Genomic DNA, 16,587 nt, shown 5'->3' on the forward strand with positions numbered 1-16,587 from the left:
GTGTGCTGCGTACTTTTGTTTTTCACAGATTGGAGGGATATCATATTGTTAATAATTTTATTTTTGGTAAATACTTCTATTTTAATAAACTTAAAGTTCTATGCCATTGCTGGTGTTGAAACAATTATCTATTGTGAATGGTATCCAGTCTGTGACGTGAACATGCAGCACCCCCCAGTGGTCAAAATGTCTTGAATAAAACAGGCATTTAAATGTGAGCCCTCAAATGGAATGTGACAGTTTAATAAGAATTAAAGTATCACTGCTCACAATTGTTCAAAGTTATGGAACATGCTTTAAAAGGTCATAGGTGAATGTCAGTTTAGGCCCTAATTAGCAACAAGTACACCCCTAAACTGCTTTTCTAGATGATTTGATATGCCCATTTAATAGAAAAGCTGTGTGAGAATTACCTGTTTAGGCTACAGGGCTGTCAATTCACAAATTTAGGTTGCCAAAACAAGTACAAGAGCCATTTAATCAACCCGTGTGACAACTTGTTTCATCTCAATATCTTTAATATATTTCAACAAAACAGAAATGGAAAATAGAACAAACAAGTCAGTAGTTTAGTGCCTTTTTATTAGAGATAAGGAGACGATACAAAACATCCACCATTCAATATCAGTCTAAGCTCTGAACACAGACTGTTCAAGTACATCGCTCCCCATCTGACTTCCAGACCCCCGCTTCAGACTTTTAACCCACTGGATCCTGTTTAACAAATAAGGAATGTGTTCAATTACTACATCAATGCCATGGTTTTCTTGTAACTCAAAATAAAAATAACTGGAATCACTTCTGGAATTTGCATGGTCGACAAAATAAATTTTAAAAAGCAACCGTGTTCCCCAGAGAAGGTTGTGACATACCTTGTGCAATCAGTTAATTGTTTTTTGTACTTCACCTAGTCTCAACGACACACACTTAGAAAACTGTACTAGAAGTTTGTCAAGCAGAAACAATAAGGGATTTGAATAATTAAAGACAGTATCTTTCAGGGTTCAATAGTTGGAATTGTAACAGTTGTCAGTATTCTTCATTAATATGGATCTTCATTCAAATCTTCATTCAAACCCGGAAAGAACAAGACCCTGTCCTCAAACATTTACATTTTGTGTATTTGATTATCATCATCCTTCATCAATTTTTTTCTTTTTTACAATAGTTTTTTTTTCTCCTTTGTGTGTTTTTTGTTCATGGTCATAATGTTTTGAAGTGGAAAGACAGTCTACGGTTTTGGAATTTGAAAACTGTCACTTCCCAACCCCCACCCACAATATCCCTCCCCAACAGTCCCACAATTATCCTGGTCCTGCATTGCCCTCCTCCACACCATACTGGAAAGAACAACCAATCCCCTCAGATGTGTCTGGTAGGCCTCTAATGAAGCCTGGAGCTAGATTTATAGTGGGCTTCCTTCAAGGGTGACTACAGATGAGCCTCCGAGCTTGTCTGCAAGAGTGCGTCGGTCCTTGATGTCCTCCAAGCCATTCACTTGCCACTCGTGCTTGATACCTGATGGAGATAAAAATACAATGCTTTGTTTAAGTCATCTTAGTCAGCTTTTTTTATTGTTTTTTTATACAAATGTTCAAGTGATCCAACGAACTGGAGGGGCCGCTCACCTGTAAACTTCTTCTTGATGGCATCCTTTGAACTGGCGTAGATCATCTTGCTCTTTAGAGGGGCATTCTCTGGGGCCCTGAGGGAAGAGGAGGCAAACAAATGAGTTCAGCCCAAATACTAGTGACAATAGCTGCAAGCAATAACCAAATGTTACCAGTGAACTTCATGCATACCTTGCACAAAACAGAATAATGATTCAGGGCATTTGACCAGTCTATTCAATGCGTACTTCACAACCAACTCAGTCTTCCTTTAATGTAATCAAACAGCCATGATGTTCTTTCTCGTGTACCCCAAGACCCAACCCGCACACTCACCAGAATATGAAGACCAGGTCCTCTTTCTTGGTCTCCTTGGTTTCATAAGTTGCGTCATAGAGAGCGTAGCGGCAGTCGTCGGCGGGCAGCATCTTTACAAAGTGCAGGTAGGGGTCGTCGACTGTGTCGCCCACCTGGCCCTGCAGGATTTCCCGGCCAGCCTCTAGGATGATGTTCTTCTTGTCGGGGCTCAGACAGAACAGCACAGCCTTCTTCCTCTTCTTCTTCTCTTCCTCGTTGGCCTGGGCCTTGCGCACCTTCATGTCGTTGAAGACCTCGACCACCTCATCTGTGACTGTCACCCCAGAAGCCTGGAGTCAAAAAAGGAACAGATGAGTTAAAATACTAAATAAAGCAGCCAATGGGGGGGGGGGGGGGGGGGGCAGTCTATGCTGCAGGCGTAGCCAAGAACCAGACAAGTGTGGCAGGACAGAAAACACTGACAAGAAATTGGAGGGCCCGACAGACCCGTCTGACCTATCACTTCAGGAATGCACTCGACAAGGTCAGCTGATAAAGGGAATCGATAGGAAGGTAGCAGAGGTTTGCTGCACAATAACTAGCAGTCATAAACATGTGAAGGGGGGGGCGCAGCAGGGCCTGAACCACCATCTCTGGCTGTAATCAGTTAAAGCAGGAGGAGAATGACTCAGCAGGAGTCAATCAACAAGCTGATTAGAATTCACACCATCAACTTTAAACTACATAACTCAATAAGGAGGAACAAAGCAACAAGTATGAATTAATTACAACCATTTGCATGCCAAACATCAACTAGGAAGACTGCCACAGCCTGACATGCCTAAGTAACAGGTGTCACCCAAGCCTCTCAGTATGGCAGGTATGGAAACCTGTTACATGGACAAAAAAAATAAATACATTAAGCAGTCTAAATGAGTATGGACAGGTACTTTATCCCCAAGGGGAAATTGCAGCAAATGAGTATAGCACACGAGACTGCTTTGCCACGTAGCTGTGGGACAAGACCATAGGGAGGAGACAGGAATGAAGCCTCAGAAAGCAGGGTTCTGTCACAGACAAAGGATCCCTCTGTCGAAATGAAAACAGGCCACAACATCCCCATAAACTCAAGTCTTCTGATTTCAGTTAAAGCACTGCGCAATTCAAATCACATCATCCTTGAGACAGGCAGAGGATGTTCCCATGTCTGTCTGTGGCTTGCAGAAACACACCTAATAGGTTTGCCAATGTCTTAATGAGCTGAAGGGGACATCAGGTAGAGACTTATTTTCAGTAAAGCCAACCCTCTAGCAACAGCTGAGGGATGCCAGTAGAAACTAGAAAAGTAAATAAGAAAACTGCTTATTCACTCGCCTCAGTTGCTTCATGCCAGCGTTGTTTAGAATTGACCCACTTTGAAGCAACTTGTGTCAGAAGGGTGTGGGCATATTTGTTGTGGGCGTGTGGATTGAGGATGAGGTTGAGTGAGTGCCTGTTATGGCATTTCATTCTGGATAACCATGCTGTGCCTAAAGAAAATCAGGATTTTCAACATCCTCTACCCACATAGATGTGACTCATAACTTTAGTTGGTATAGGGGAAATGTCTATTTTCTGAGCAATTATTTAGTTAAATGGTTGCAATTGTTTAGGGCCAACCTACAGACCTTTGGCTTATGGGCCTGGACTAAACATAAAGCCAGATAATAAACACATACTACATATCAAACAAATTAATACATGAAATGTTACTTGGAATCTTCAGACAACGGACATGTCTGGTCACATCACAGAGAAACCCAACAGGAGAAAACGTAATGGGTAAATATCTAGATGTCGATGAAGACTACAGCTTTTGGTCGCTCTGTGCAGACTGCATCAGAGCAACAGAGATTCCTTTCTTCCAGCAATTGAATACCAGGCAAAATGTCATGGTTCAAATAGTTCAGGATAATCAACGGCCATCTTTGAACCCCCAACGTTTACACAAGATGATACATCTGTCTGTGAGGACTGTAGTATACGAAACCAACTTGAAACATTATCGCCAAAAGTTAAGGTGGTGACTTTGTCGCAAGCCGTGTTAACGATCCCTCACCCTGAACATTTAACTGATATGGGAGTTCACTTCAGTACATCCAACTTTAATCAAACGCCATCTCCTTAGTTTCAATATGGGACACAGCTGGCTAGTTCGGGTTGATGCGTAGAAGAGATGGCTTTGCAAGACGAACCAGGAAGACGTCGGGCGGCACAACAGCATGACAAAGGCCGGGCCCGTAGGCTAGCGCTAACTAGCTAACTTAATCTTGGGCGACATCATGACATCTACATAACAAACGGGATGACCAACAATAAATACGCTCCAAAATAACTTTACATTCGACTAATTCATGTTCACCACCAAAGATGTTGCGTATGTCCGTGAGAAATCGATGGAACAGCTCTGAGTACCAGAAAACGCTCTTTGCACCAAAATCCAGGGTGGGGCCATGGATGCAGTACCCGCACATGTGCACCACCAATGTTAGCTCTATACAAGGCAAAATGGTGTCCAGGAAAAATACCAGTCAATTTTCCTGACCCAACGTTTCATAAGTTAATTAGAATACAATCAAATGTATATAGCAAGTCTACTGTTATGGCACCTGCGTTTCGCTGGCTATTTATTTATTGGGCTTGTCGTGCGTACGCACTGGACGGTGGAGAGACAACAAAGGAGGTGGAAATTAGCTGGCTGCCTGTAATGCAATGTACCTCTCCTTTCATGTCAGCTATGCATACAAGTAGAAGCAGGGTAAAACAAATCCACAGATGTCTGAAAGCACATTCGGGGGGCGGGAGTGCGGGGGGGGAATCAATGCAGTGAACTTCGCCTGCTAATGACGAAAGTCGATAACACACAGCTAGTAAAAGCTAGCACCCAGCCGAGGTGTTGAGTGACTTAAAGAGTGCACTATTGGCACAAGGCCTTGGTGACGCCGGAAAATGGGTGAGGAAGGAAATGGCGCCAGTTGTTTTTGGGGTCGTTCTTGACGTTTTTCTTCCATTAACAGACAAGAACCAAACTTCAGTTTTTTTTAAGGAAAGAGTAACGAACATCTAAACCAAATCGGCTTTCGATTAAGAACCGTTGAATGAATGATCCACACACATCAATAATTTGAGGCAGTGGAATGCAGGTTCAATACTACAAGCCAACGCTTGGCGAAGCGCCGTCTAAGAAATTAGTCAAAATTATGAAACGAGTCCAAAATCACAATGTTAACACGATAAGAACACATTTCAAGGACACGGTCTTAACAACGTAATGTCACAGGCTAATTGTTAAATGTAAACGTACCATGGCTGTCTCTGAATAGGTCGGCGTCTGCTTAGAAATTGAATGGGATGTGATGCACAGTCTGTCTCGCACACACTTGATACTCTACGTGAACGCGCACTAAGGCGCGTGCCATGGGCGGGGGCACGAGCATCCCCAGGAAACTGTAGTCATGAGATTCGACGTAAAGCATTGTGGGAACAGATGTTCTTATTTTTTCATCGCTATCAGCACAATTATTTGTAGTATCTATACACACTAGACATAGGAAATAGACTGTTGTTTCTCGTCGTTACAAAACTTTACTGAAATGCTGATGGTATTTGTCTTGGAGGAAGGACGTGCCGTATACCTTAATTGATCATAGGTATTTCAGTAAACCAAGTAAAAATAATACAGAACTGAAAATAAACTTGAAAGCATAATTTTGAAACATCGTTGCATAGATGCAGCAGAACCTTTTTACAGCTATTATCTTGACCTGCAGCAAAAACATTATTTGAGAGAATCTCTATGCTCTTCTTCTCACTCAGTTATACCCCACCCTCTCAACAAGGTTTGTTGAACTCACTTCCAAATATGGAAGCGAATGGTGGCGGCTACAGTGCACGCGCCTCGGTTCACCAAAGCGGCCCGCGACGCCGATCACCATATAAGGAAACAAGGACATGATTTTCGCTACAGCAGATTTCACTACGCCGTGGCTGAGAGCAGCATTATGCAGCAGAGTAAGGGGGAAAATAGCAGGGTTAAGAAAGAAAGAAAGGAAGGGCCATACGCAACCCGAGAATGAATGACATCTACCTTTTCCTTCATTTACAACTTGGTTTACAGAGCGCTCACCATGTAGGCCTAGCTCGCCTCATAACACTGTTTAAGTGTATGGATGTTATCAGTAAATAATGTTATTTAAATGACAGCACTTATGTGCGACTAAGATACAGCCATTAAGTTACATGCTTGCATTTAGTGTAATCTATACTAAACATTATAAATAAAACAAAGCAAAACTACATCGTAAACAAATTATTTGTCAAATACTTCAAAAAATGCAAAAATGCTTTAGGCTATTTACGTCAAGCTCAATTTATTTGTTTAAAAAATAGCATTTCTTTAGACCACGAGACACAATAGTGCATATGATGGTAAACATACCAGTAACCACATTAACATCATGCAACTAATATTTCATTTCTGGCCTAAAAGTTTTAAAAGTAACAGCACAGAGAAAGACGCGCCATAGTAATTGCTGCAGACTTTTTTTTATGCACATGATATTTAAAGGTTCCTTAACAATATGATGCAAATATATGGAATGTCAAAGAGGGATGTCAAGAGAATTACATTTGAATTAAATGTGCTCAAAGAACTGTCTGTAACTTTTACTAAAGATGAACTCTTTGGCTGATAGGACACCAAGCATCTTACTGTACAAGGGATGCCCAATTAGTAGTTTGTCTTTATTGCATAACCTTTTACCTTAAGATATTTCTATTCTTAACTTGACTCAGATGGGTGTCCTAATGAGTTGAGTAATATGTTCAAATTCAGAGACAGTAAACCATCTTTGTTGTGTTTCAAGCAGCAAAATAATTAAACCTTTTAAAAAGTGTAATTATGGAATGTGTCTCTTAAGGGAGATTGTAAAACTAAATGATTAGGAAGAGAGATACAATTGTGTTGCCTGGACTGTACGATCTTTTATCAGTTCACTTTAAAGTGCAAGTTGTATAATAATGAACACAATCCAGTTAAGGTAGACAAATAAGGGGATATAGCAAAGTCTCAAATACGATGGAATGTGCATAAGGCCACAGAATGGGATAGCCAAAGTCAAGAAATGTTGCATTGAATGGTCTATCGCATTAAGCCAGCAAGATACACTGCTGAAGCCTACCATGATATACTCTGGCAAGCCTCTGAACTGGTCATCAACAAAATATATAGTATATGACTCAAATTAGCATAACCTATAAAAACAATACTTTGCTTGTGTCTGGTGTTTCAAAGTAAACATCCTTGGGTTGTCTTGGAAGACTTATGAGAGGAGTGTGCACGAATGGCAGTGTTAGTGTCAATAGCAAAGGAACAAATATCCTCCTGGGACAATGTACCTTGCCCCAGATACCTGAATAATCTTTGAAAAATTATGTTTTTAATCTGAAGCTACAAAGTGACGTCCCTCACTCCCGATATGATGTCAAATTGTGCATATCATGGAAAGATGCTGGTAAATCTGCATCAAAACAGACTATTGTAAAGTGGTGCTGTTACACTAAGTGCTGTATTCTTCTGCCATGGGGTGGGATGGTAAGGCTTTAGTGCAGAATGTTTAGCTGGATTTCTTCGTTTGTGCTAGAGCTCTCGTCCCTCTTGTCTTGTTCAGCACCACAGTAGCCTGAGTGAGAGAGGAAAGGTACCAGTTTATTCTATTGACCCTTTCCATACATAAACTCGCACAAATAAGAAAAAGCTATCAAGTACCATAGGTGGCCAGTCTTTTATGTTTTACTATTAAAGGCACTGTCTTGGCCATACTTATTTCAGCTCCATGAGTTTGTTCATCTCACCTTGTCCAGTAGGACCTCAGCAGCCTGGTCAATGGTTCCTCCTACACCGTGGTATTGGCCAGAGTAGCGGATGAAGGCCCAGGCCAGCATGGCAATCATGGCCACGCCCAACACACAGTCGCATGCAAAAGCTACAGTACCCAGGCCAATGAACAGCAACAGCCCTGACAGCACGTACAGGATGCACACTAGGACAAACAGCACGGCAGGGGTCCGGAACGCACTGAAGATATTCTTTGACTTTTAAAGAGAAATAAAAGAAAATCATATTAATAAACGGTTCTATCAACAAAAAACTGGTGTTCTATCAACAAAAAATTAAAAAACATTTTTGTTCCATTATCTCATGGTCAAAGTGTTACCATTTGAAATAAGTAGGTTTTGTGGGACAGACTTGTACCTGGTTGTGCTTGCTGAAAGCCTTCCAGAGATCCAATATCTCAGCCTGCAGCTGACCCTGGTATTGATCACAGTATGCCTTCCCTCCCATCTTCTTGGTGGAGGAGAAGATATGGAGGGACTCCTGGAGGTTGAATCTGTGCTTGTCCTCCAGTGTGTCTGGAGACACGTAGGGAAGATCGCCTCCACAAACCTGTGGGGAAAGAAATGGAACAAAGAAATTAATACAGTGAGGGGTAGACGGTACAGGGAGACCCCATGTTCATTTTGATCAAATTGACATGTGATGCAATTTCCTGTTTGCTGAATACCAAACTCACCTTCTCCATGTTCTTGTAGTATTGGTCTTTGGCTGTTGCCACAGCGGCCAGGTTATTGGCCTCTGCTGTTGCCTTATAGGAGAAATTAAACAATTAAACATGACAGCAGAAATCCTGCTTCTTCCTTACTGCATACATCTCAAAACATTACTCTCCCAAACCCTCTGTTGATATCTAACAAAATGGAATACAAATGCATAAAACTAGGAGAGGTTTGTCATGCTCAAATGTTATAAAATATAGGGAGTGCACCTCCAGCATTGACTTTGGCTGAGGCAGGTCTTCACCCTGGTAAATCTTGATGTATGCCTGCCAACAAAAATAACATGTCAAAGCCAACCCACACCCAATCCGAGAGACTCCCCACCCAGCAGTCGTCACATCACCTTGAAAAACTCCAGAAGGCCCCGGCAGGTGACTTTGTTTCCATTGATCTCCTTCACAGCCAGTTTGTCTGGTTGCAGTAGGGTGGGGATCAGGTTACGCAGCTCATCTTTGAACTCTGGAGCCACATCTGAAACCAACCACCGTCCCATAAAACTCAAGTCAATCCAGTTAATTATCAATGCTGGTTGGCAAAGAAAACAAGACAGGTGAAGGGATAAACGAGTGAGTGGTCATACCACTAAGCTGTCCTTTGAAAGAAGGGCTGGTGGCCACCTTTAGCCCGGGGTGCGGAAGGAGGAAACAGGAAATGGAGGTGAAGCAGGAGTGGATGTGCTCCCTCACTGTCTGCAGCTCCTTATGCTGGGTCTCCTTCACCTTTCAAACAATATCATGATATTGACGTGAACATACAGGGGTTGTAGGAGATGCCAGTCAATTCCGTGTTTGTGTAACATACATTGCGAATAAACCAAATTCTGATTCTGATGTAAACTGTTTATTTTTCCCCATTTTCCCCTATTGCATGTCAGTAATTAATAGAGTAGAAATAAAAATGCAAATAAGCACTTACCTGCAACCGTTTGTCGAGAAACTGACTGCCCCCCACCAGCCCATAGGAGTATTCATAAGGAAAGCTCCAATCCCTGATTAGGAACATGAGAGACTGAGAGGAGAGGGGAAGGATGGGTGAATAGAGTTCCATAGTCAAGTTACAAGCAAACCTAATACCAGGACAGGTACAGGACAGGACATCGTCAGGTAAAAACCTGAAGCTGGCAGATATAGGCTAATATGGTAATAAGGAAATGTGTGATATCTGTGTGATATATTATGTCATTGACCTCTTACACTGCATTTACATTGTTATGTTTTAAGTTATCATACCTGAAAGGGCTTCAAGAAAATTTCATCCATAGCAAGACGACCATATTCTGTAAACAGCTGTAGGGAGACCGTATACAGGACATCTGTCATTAAGATACATGTTATCAAAAACCTCAAAATGAATGGGGTATCCTTTAAGACAGGGTTATTTTTATTTGGAAATATCATTATACAATTGAATACCTAAACCTGAAATACCTGTTCTTAAGCCCCTGGTAATTAAATGTGTCTCTGGTTTCATTAAGGCAGTTTTAAGGCTATAATTTTCTGTAAAAAGAACCCCACCGTTGCTGAGGAGAACCAACCTGAAGCTGCTGCAGGTCATCTTCCTGGATATTCTGTGAGAGATTGTAGATCTGCAAGAGGGATATTCACACAATCTTGTATAAGAACAATAGCAAGTTGATTTACCTACATACAACTACTACTGTAGTAGGATTTATTTACTAAGGGGGCACAGGATGTTCACATATGCCACCAAAGCACATCACCTGTATTGAGCTGGTCATGGTACTGAGGGCAAAGATGGTGGCACAGTCCTTCACTGTGGACTGGCTGTCAAAAGCTCCCTGGGTGTCCATCAGTACTACTGCCACCTACAGGGGAAAACAAAAACAACATGAATATGACTTGGCACCAGGCAGACACGATTAAATTAAATAATAGAAATCTAAATGTGTAGAGGGTGCAGGACTTATGTAGGCGGTTAGAACATTGTCACTACCTGTGTCCCATCATTCTTCTCCACCAGGAAGACCTCACTCCATAACAGGATCCCTGTTGTCTCCGGCTCGGAGCCCCCCCTCCAAGAAAAGCCTGTTAAGGGCTCATCGTCCTTACCCAGCCAGTCCACACCTTGATCCTGAGTTAATTCAAACAAAGGGATATTAGAGGTATTTGACTGAATAGCAGCTATTTAATGCCTCTGCTATCTTGGCAGACAGTGTGGAATTGCCATTTGTTACACCACAATGTTAAAAGTATATATATTTTCTGTAAACAACCGCCTTTACATAAGGTCATAGAAACATCCAGAGCAACATGACAAATGGGTAAATGTAGATTTTAAAAAACAAACGAGGAAACAAAGAGAGAACGTGTGTGGGGTTGGTTTACATAAGAACTGACCTTCCTGTGCAAGTAACGGAGCATGAAGTCCAGAATAAAGCTCTTTCCTTTCCGGAATGCTCCAGCTACTGAGAGCACCACCACATCCTTGTCTCGGACCTCAGGTGCCAGCAGTATACGCTCAAGGGCCTTTGTGTCCAAAGTAAAGGAGTGATCCTCCTTGCTCACAGACACAATTTGAACTGGGCCTGGCTCACTTCCCATAATTCAAGTAACAGTCCCTGTGAGTGACGATATATGACCAGTTAGACATGCACTAAGTTTAGGGACACACTTTTGTCAACTTATTTGAATGCTGTTCAAAGCTCCTCACACGAGAAGCTAAAGTCAAAGTTGCTTTTTTCAGCAAGTTGTGGAAGTCCTATTGAAGTCTATGAAAGCACCATTTTTTCCAACAAACGTTTCTTTGAAATGTACTTGAAGTGAAACAGCATACAATAATTATTCAAGTTAGGACAGTGTTGAGTTCTGTGAAGAGCCGACCAGCTTGACTAGTTGCTGCGTCGTGATGCTGCGTCAACCTAGCTGCAGGCTACTGCATGCTCCACATCATCCACCCTTCGTCTATCTCAATAGGTTTCATTGTTGCTGGCATGATGCACATAGCTGCCCTTACCCTGGGCAATGGTTAGCAAAACGGAAAGAAAATCTGTCTAACAAACCTGCAAAATCCAGAATTTAGATCTATGAGACCTAACTCATTTTTTCTTTTCTAATGAATAGCACTACAGCCCACAGCTAATGATGAGCTGTAAGGTGTGGTACTCTGAATCATTCTCAACAAGTGACATGCCACGAATATCTCTGCTATGTGTATCAAGACAGGCGGGGACGTGTGGCGTAACGTATGGAATAATTAGGCAACACTCCTTATTTTCACCATTCAGTATAAGCACATGAAGGATGCATATACTAAATCGGACCTAGGGACATTACACAAAATACAACGCAAGATAACAGCCAATGCTAAGACTTACACAGCTTATAAAAACACTGATTGTAGCTATTACAGTAGCTAACAAACGTTATTCATACCTACTAGCTAGCTGGCTGTCCTGGTGGTAGCTAGTTGGCTAACCAACAACATGTTGACTACTACTACTAGACTAGTTGTGACATAGCCAGGCATAGTTAGCTAGCTAGTTGCACATCATGTCAAGCTCGTAACTACAGTAACTACTGTTCTACTGCAGTAAGGAATATTCTCACAATTTCCAATTACTAACGTTAACGTTACATGTTTACGTTAATTATTTAGCTAGCCTACCTACAGTACTCAATATACAATTATGTTGGATTTAGCCTACCTTTGATATAGCGAAATAAGTCGCAGCAGCAGGCGTGCTTGCCAGAAGTACACTGAAAAAGCTTGCTTAAACACAACAAGCTAGAAAACTTCCAACTGCGTTGCTAGACAGTTCCGTCTTTGTGTTTTGTAGTGTACGGAAAATGCAAACCTGATTTCGTGACGGAAAAGACACTACATCGTCCAAGGTGCACCGCGCGGTTTGTGGAATCTTCTTCTTGTTTAACGATGGTTGGCATCCAGCTCAAAAGTGCCTTACTACCACCTACTGGTCCGGAGTGTAGATCAGACATTTACAATCCCAGTTTGTGGATTCCAGTTATTATGGGGAAATTAGGTTTTATTGGAAACCGCATTCGGAGTTAACATTAATCAGTTTTATCGTCATGGATTTACGTGATTTACGCATACTAATACTTTTCGAACGACTTGTGTTGTGTTCTGGTTGTGTTCTCAGCCTACACGGTTGGCCTACAGGAGTCCTTGGCCCAAGTTGAGCGGTATGAATTTGACATTGTTATTTTATTGAAACAGTTCTCGTACACTAGACTAGAAGGTACGCTGTATGTGATGTGCTGCCATCCGATGACGAGAAACACGTTTATAAATCAATGTGTTTTGTTGTGTGTGTAATTTACTGGGAAAACATGCTTCTATGCACATTCATACACAATTCTGAGAATTGATTTATTGTCAAGAAAGTTGAAACGTGAAAATAAAGACTTGTTTATATCTAAACATCAAACTAATTTGATATTAATGGAAAATTAAGAGGTCCTCTACAAAGGGTGCACCTGTTAACAGATTATTATAAAAAGTTGAAACGTTTAGAAAATGGATGATTAGTCATAAACAAATTCAGCAACAATGTTTTATTGTCCCCTGAATGGAAGGTGATTTACCTGGCAGTGGATTTCCTAATTCTTCTGTTGTTCTCCATCAAAACATGGAGGCCCTGATTTTTATAAAACCAAGTTTGGTACTCTTCTCAAATTTCAATGTGCAGAACATTACTATGTATTCTATGAATGCATTGTGTGCTGTGATTGCAAGTTTTTTCTCAGTGCATCAGGCAGGGGGCAATCACAATATCTAAATAACAGTGCGCGATTCGAATTTCATGGCAGTGTCAGCACAAAAGCAGCATGTGGTCAACCTTTACCACTTAATTTATATAATTATTTTCAGTTGCACATTGTCTTTAGTCCATTTTCTTTCCCCTTACTATATGATTATACTCTGTCTGTGACATCATAATCAATGTCCACCCCCTGCCAGGTCCAGAAGTGACCCTGCAGCCTCTTGGGCCTCTGCATCTAGCTGCAATATCTCAACAGTCTCCAGGTCCAGTCCAGTGTCGCCAGGAAGGACCAGGTACTGGTACTGGTGGTATTGGTAGTAATGCACCTCTATATAGCCGCTGTCTGACAGGGGATCTTTCTCTATTTCCTCTTCAGCCTCCTCCTGGTACTCCACTGACTCCATGGTGACAAGCTCCTCGTCAGGAGTAAAAGGACAGGGTGGGTCAGCAGACAGGGTTGATTGGTCTGCCAGGGGTAGGGACGAGGAGGAAGACAAGAGGAGGGTCTGAGAAAGGGAATCTGTTGGATAAAAACCCAAATCAGGTATTGCAGACAGTTCTATAACAGAACACGGGCATTACAACATACAAAGTTAATATACTAGTGAAAAGTGTAGTTCTTCATCACAATATGTGCAATAGCTCCACAGAAGAAAAAATGATATGTAGAATTATGTCTATACTATAGGCTTACAACCAATTTAGCAACATACTGTGCTCTCACTAGGCTACATACACTCAGAGGCAAGAAGATTGACATGAAGAGTCTAGCCAGCCTGTTGCTGTGGTTATAGGTTACCAAGGTAATAGAAGGTTGTTGCCAAGACAACTGCACACAAACAGACCAACCATGCTGAGAAAGGGAGAGCAAAAAACTGCAGGTAAATTAAGTTAAAAAATAAATATCCAAGAAAGAAAGGTTTCTACAATTCCAGAAATACAAGGAAATAGATAGTATTTAACCACAATGTGGGTTTAGATGAGAACAAACCTGAGATCTCTACAGTATCACACACCATTGATGTTTCATAGTCAGCTCCCTCTAGCCTGCTCCACAGACAGTGTGGGGAAAATGAAAGTAGTTAAACTTATTACCTTAGAACCTTCTACATTTCCTGCATTGAAAGCTAATAATCAGCATGTACAGTCTGAAGTATTTTTGTGTGTGTTAGTATTATATATTCAACTCTTTTGTCTGGGAAGCAGCTAAAGGAATGGGTCTGCTGTAGTAATTAGCCATTAATTCACATTCAGTAACAAATTATGGGTCAAACCAAGAATGCCTTGTGATATGTGAGTCAGACTGCAATATAAAATGTTTGTGCTCAAACTCACAGTGCAGGGTTCTTCAGTAAATTGCTGTTGGTGCTATGATAATAGTGAGTCTTCCTGAGCACCTCCAGAAGTGCAGGCCGATATTCTGGACACACACACCACAACGAACCTTTCCCCACAGACTGAAACAAAAGCAATGTTAGCCATGTTAGAATAGATTAGTCCTAAAGCGTGCTATAGTATATGTTTATAAGTATGACCTCACCTGGTTCTTGTCCCTGTGCATGCGACGGAAGCTCTTGCTGAGAGATAGATTGTGGCGAATGGAGTTCCTCCAACCTCCGGGTGCTGTCCGGTAGTAGGGAAAGTTGTTCACTATCCACTCGTAGATAGCCTTCACTGGGAGCCTCTTGTCTGGTGCATCCTCTATTGCCATGAAGATCAGACTGCTGAAGGAGTAGGGGGGCTTGGTAGGGGAAGACGGAACGTGCTGGGCAGGTATGGGAGTCTGGGTTTCTAACTGGGGCAGTGGTGTTATTTTGGGCAGGGGCTGCAGAGGAAGCAAGTTGCCCCTTTGATGCAGCCAGCTAAGGCAGGTCAAGTCGTCTTGTTCAAATGTGGTTAATGAATTGAGGCAGTGAGAGTTGTGTCCTTCAAGGCACTGAGGTGGAGACAAGGGGTGTAGGAGAGGAGAAAGAGGGTGAGAGTCGAAGGAGTGGATGGATTCTGGAGCTGAAGGAGAAAGTGAAGTAGGGGATGAGGGGAACGATAAAGGAGAGAGAGGGAGCGAAATATGGACATCTGAAGAGGCTCGAAGAGGAGAGGAAGTAAAAGGCAGGGACTGACAGAGAGTGGGGAGAGAGGGTAAAGAGGTTTGCACTGTGTGGGAGTCAATCTCCATCTCTATCCCAGAAGTAGGTTCCCAGTACAGTTAGGTAATTGTTGCTCTGATAAAAAAAAGAAGAAAGTTAAAATAGTTTTAGTATTTAAAACATTGACAAGAAAGCAAAACACTGAATTAATACTCCTTATCAGATTTACATTTACATTTATGCATTAGATGTAAGTCCAGCCTCACATAAAACTCAACTTTTTGCAATGGTTAATCCAACTCTATGAAGAAGAGTGCCAAGTAAGTACTTGTACAAAGCAGTAGGTCACTTTTGCTCTGGCTACGGGTTGAACCACCAACTTTTCACAAGGCAAATTGGTAGTGCTACTTGTACACCAAAATATCAAGGTAAGAAAAAACAGTTAAACATAAACCTAAAGTGAATTAATTAAACCTGCCCTAACTTGAAATAATTCAGTAAAATTAAATTGTATAAAGTTACATGTTAAGTCTGACTAATTTCAGTCATCGATGGTTACCTTTGTTACCTCTCTGCCGGTTATAATTAAACCACCATTCTGGCAAAAAGATAGCCGGCAGCTGGCCATCACTCAGGTGCATGCACACTGAGAAGTTGCTTGCTTACAGGTTACAAATTTACCTGTAACTTCAAATGGTCGCTTTTGGTGGTTTTCACCTGCACCCCAAAAGGAGCTTGATCATACACAATGCATTAGGATCTAATCACCAACCTGCATGGTGCTCAACATAATGCTGTTCATACTTCGTAAAATGGCGGTTGAATATAAAGTTACATTAGCACAATAAGTCAGGCTGTTTTTTCAAAGTCCCTTGAGAGTAAAGACAAGGAAAATACTTCAGACAGTTACATCAAGCATGCATTACTTACCGATCAAATTACTAATACATTTGCCAGAGACTGTATAACTATAACATAAAATGAAAAATATTTTCAGAAGTAAAAAGATAGTGTATTATTCATGCAAAGGAGTGGGAATCGAATTCCTAGCTGTTCCGAGTTCTAACCCCGACCAGCGTTCCCGTGGTAACCAAAAGGACGCTTTGCAGATTGCGCGCCCCGAGCGCGTTCCCGCCTTAAAGACACACGGCAGTCATTAGTTAGGCCAGAGGTACAAGGCTACATTTGAACTCTG

General features: G+C 41.7%; 3 protein-coding genes across 3 annotated transcripts; all 3 read right to left on the reverse strand.

Annotated features, from left to right (window-relative positions):
• Positions 1 to 564: 564 nt before the first annotated feature.
• On the reverse strand, positions 565 to 5,356 carry cfl1 (cofilin 1). Its single transcript, XM_062477187.1, has 4 exons — positions 5,251 to 5,356; positions 1,947 to 2,257; positions 1,629 to 1,705; positions 565 to 1,518 (listed from the first exon to the last, which is right to left on the reverse strand). The coding sequence occupies exons 1-4, from the start codon at positions 5,251 to 5,253 to the stop codon at positions 1,406 to 1,408; spliced, it is 504 nt and encodes a 167-aa protein (XP_062333171.1). The 5' UTR covers positions 5,254 to 5,356; the 3' UTR covers positions 565 to 1,405.
• A 935-nt stretch (positions 5,357 to 6,291) lies between these two features.
• Positions 6,292 to 12,388, reverse strand: atl3 (atlastin 3). The gene is made up of 14 exons (XM_062475770.1): positions 12,226 to 12,388; positions 10,919 to 11,139; positions 10,515 to 10,652; positions 10,282 to 10,386; positions 10,096 to 10,146; positions 9,791 to 9,847; positions 9,477 to 9,569; positions 9,142 to 9,280; positions 8,905 to 9,032; positions 8,771 to 8,827; positions 8,519 to 8,590; positions 8,200 to 8,391; positions 7,800 to 8,039; positions 6,292 to 7,627 (listed from the first exon to the last, which is right to left on the reverse strand). Exons 2-14 carry the CDS (start codon positions 11,120 to 11,122, stop codon positions 7,562 to 7,564), a joined length of 1,542 nt encoding a protein of 513 aa, XP_062331754.1. The 5' UTR covers positions 11,123 to 11,139; positions 12,226 to 12,388; the 3' UTR covers positions 6,292 to 7,561.
• A 504-nt stretch (positions 12,389 to 12,892) lies between these two features.
• On the reverse strand, positions 12,893 to 16,566 carry si:ch211-145o7.3 (forkhead box protein N2). Its single transcript, XM_062475771.1, has 5 exons — positions 16,323 to 16,566; positions 14,846 to 15,527; positions 14,641 to 14,762; positions 14,297 to 14,352; positions 12,893 to 13,825 (listed from the first exon to the last, which is right to left on the reverse strand). The coding sequence occupies exons 2-5, from the start codon at positions 15,479 to 15,481 to the stop codon at positions 13,482 to 13,484; spliced, it is 1,158 nt and encodes a 385-aa protein (XP_062331755.1). The 5' UTR covers positions 15,482 to 15,527; positions 16,323 to 16,566; the 3' UTR covers positions 12,893 to 13,481.
• Between the last annotated feature and the right edge of the window lie 21 nt (positions 16,567 to 16,587).

This window comes from Osmerus eperlanus, chromosome 13, assembly GCF_963692335.1.
Source record: "Osmerus eperlanus chromosome 13, fOsmEpe2.1, whole genome shotgun sequence".
NCBI lineage: Eukaryota > Metazoa > Chordata > Actinopteri > Osmeriformes > Osmeridae > Osmerus > Osmerus eperlanus.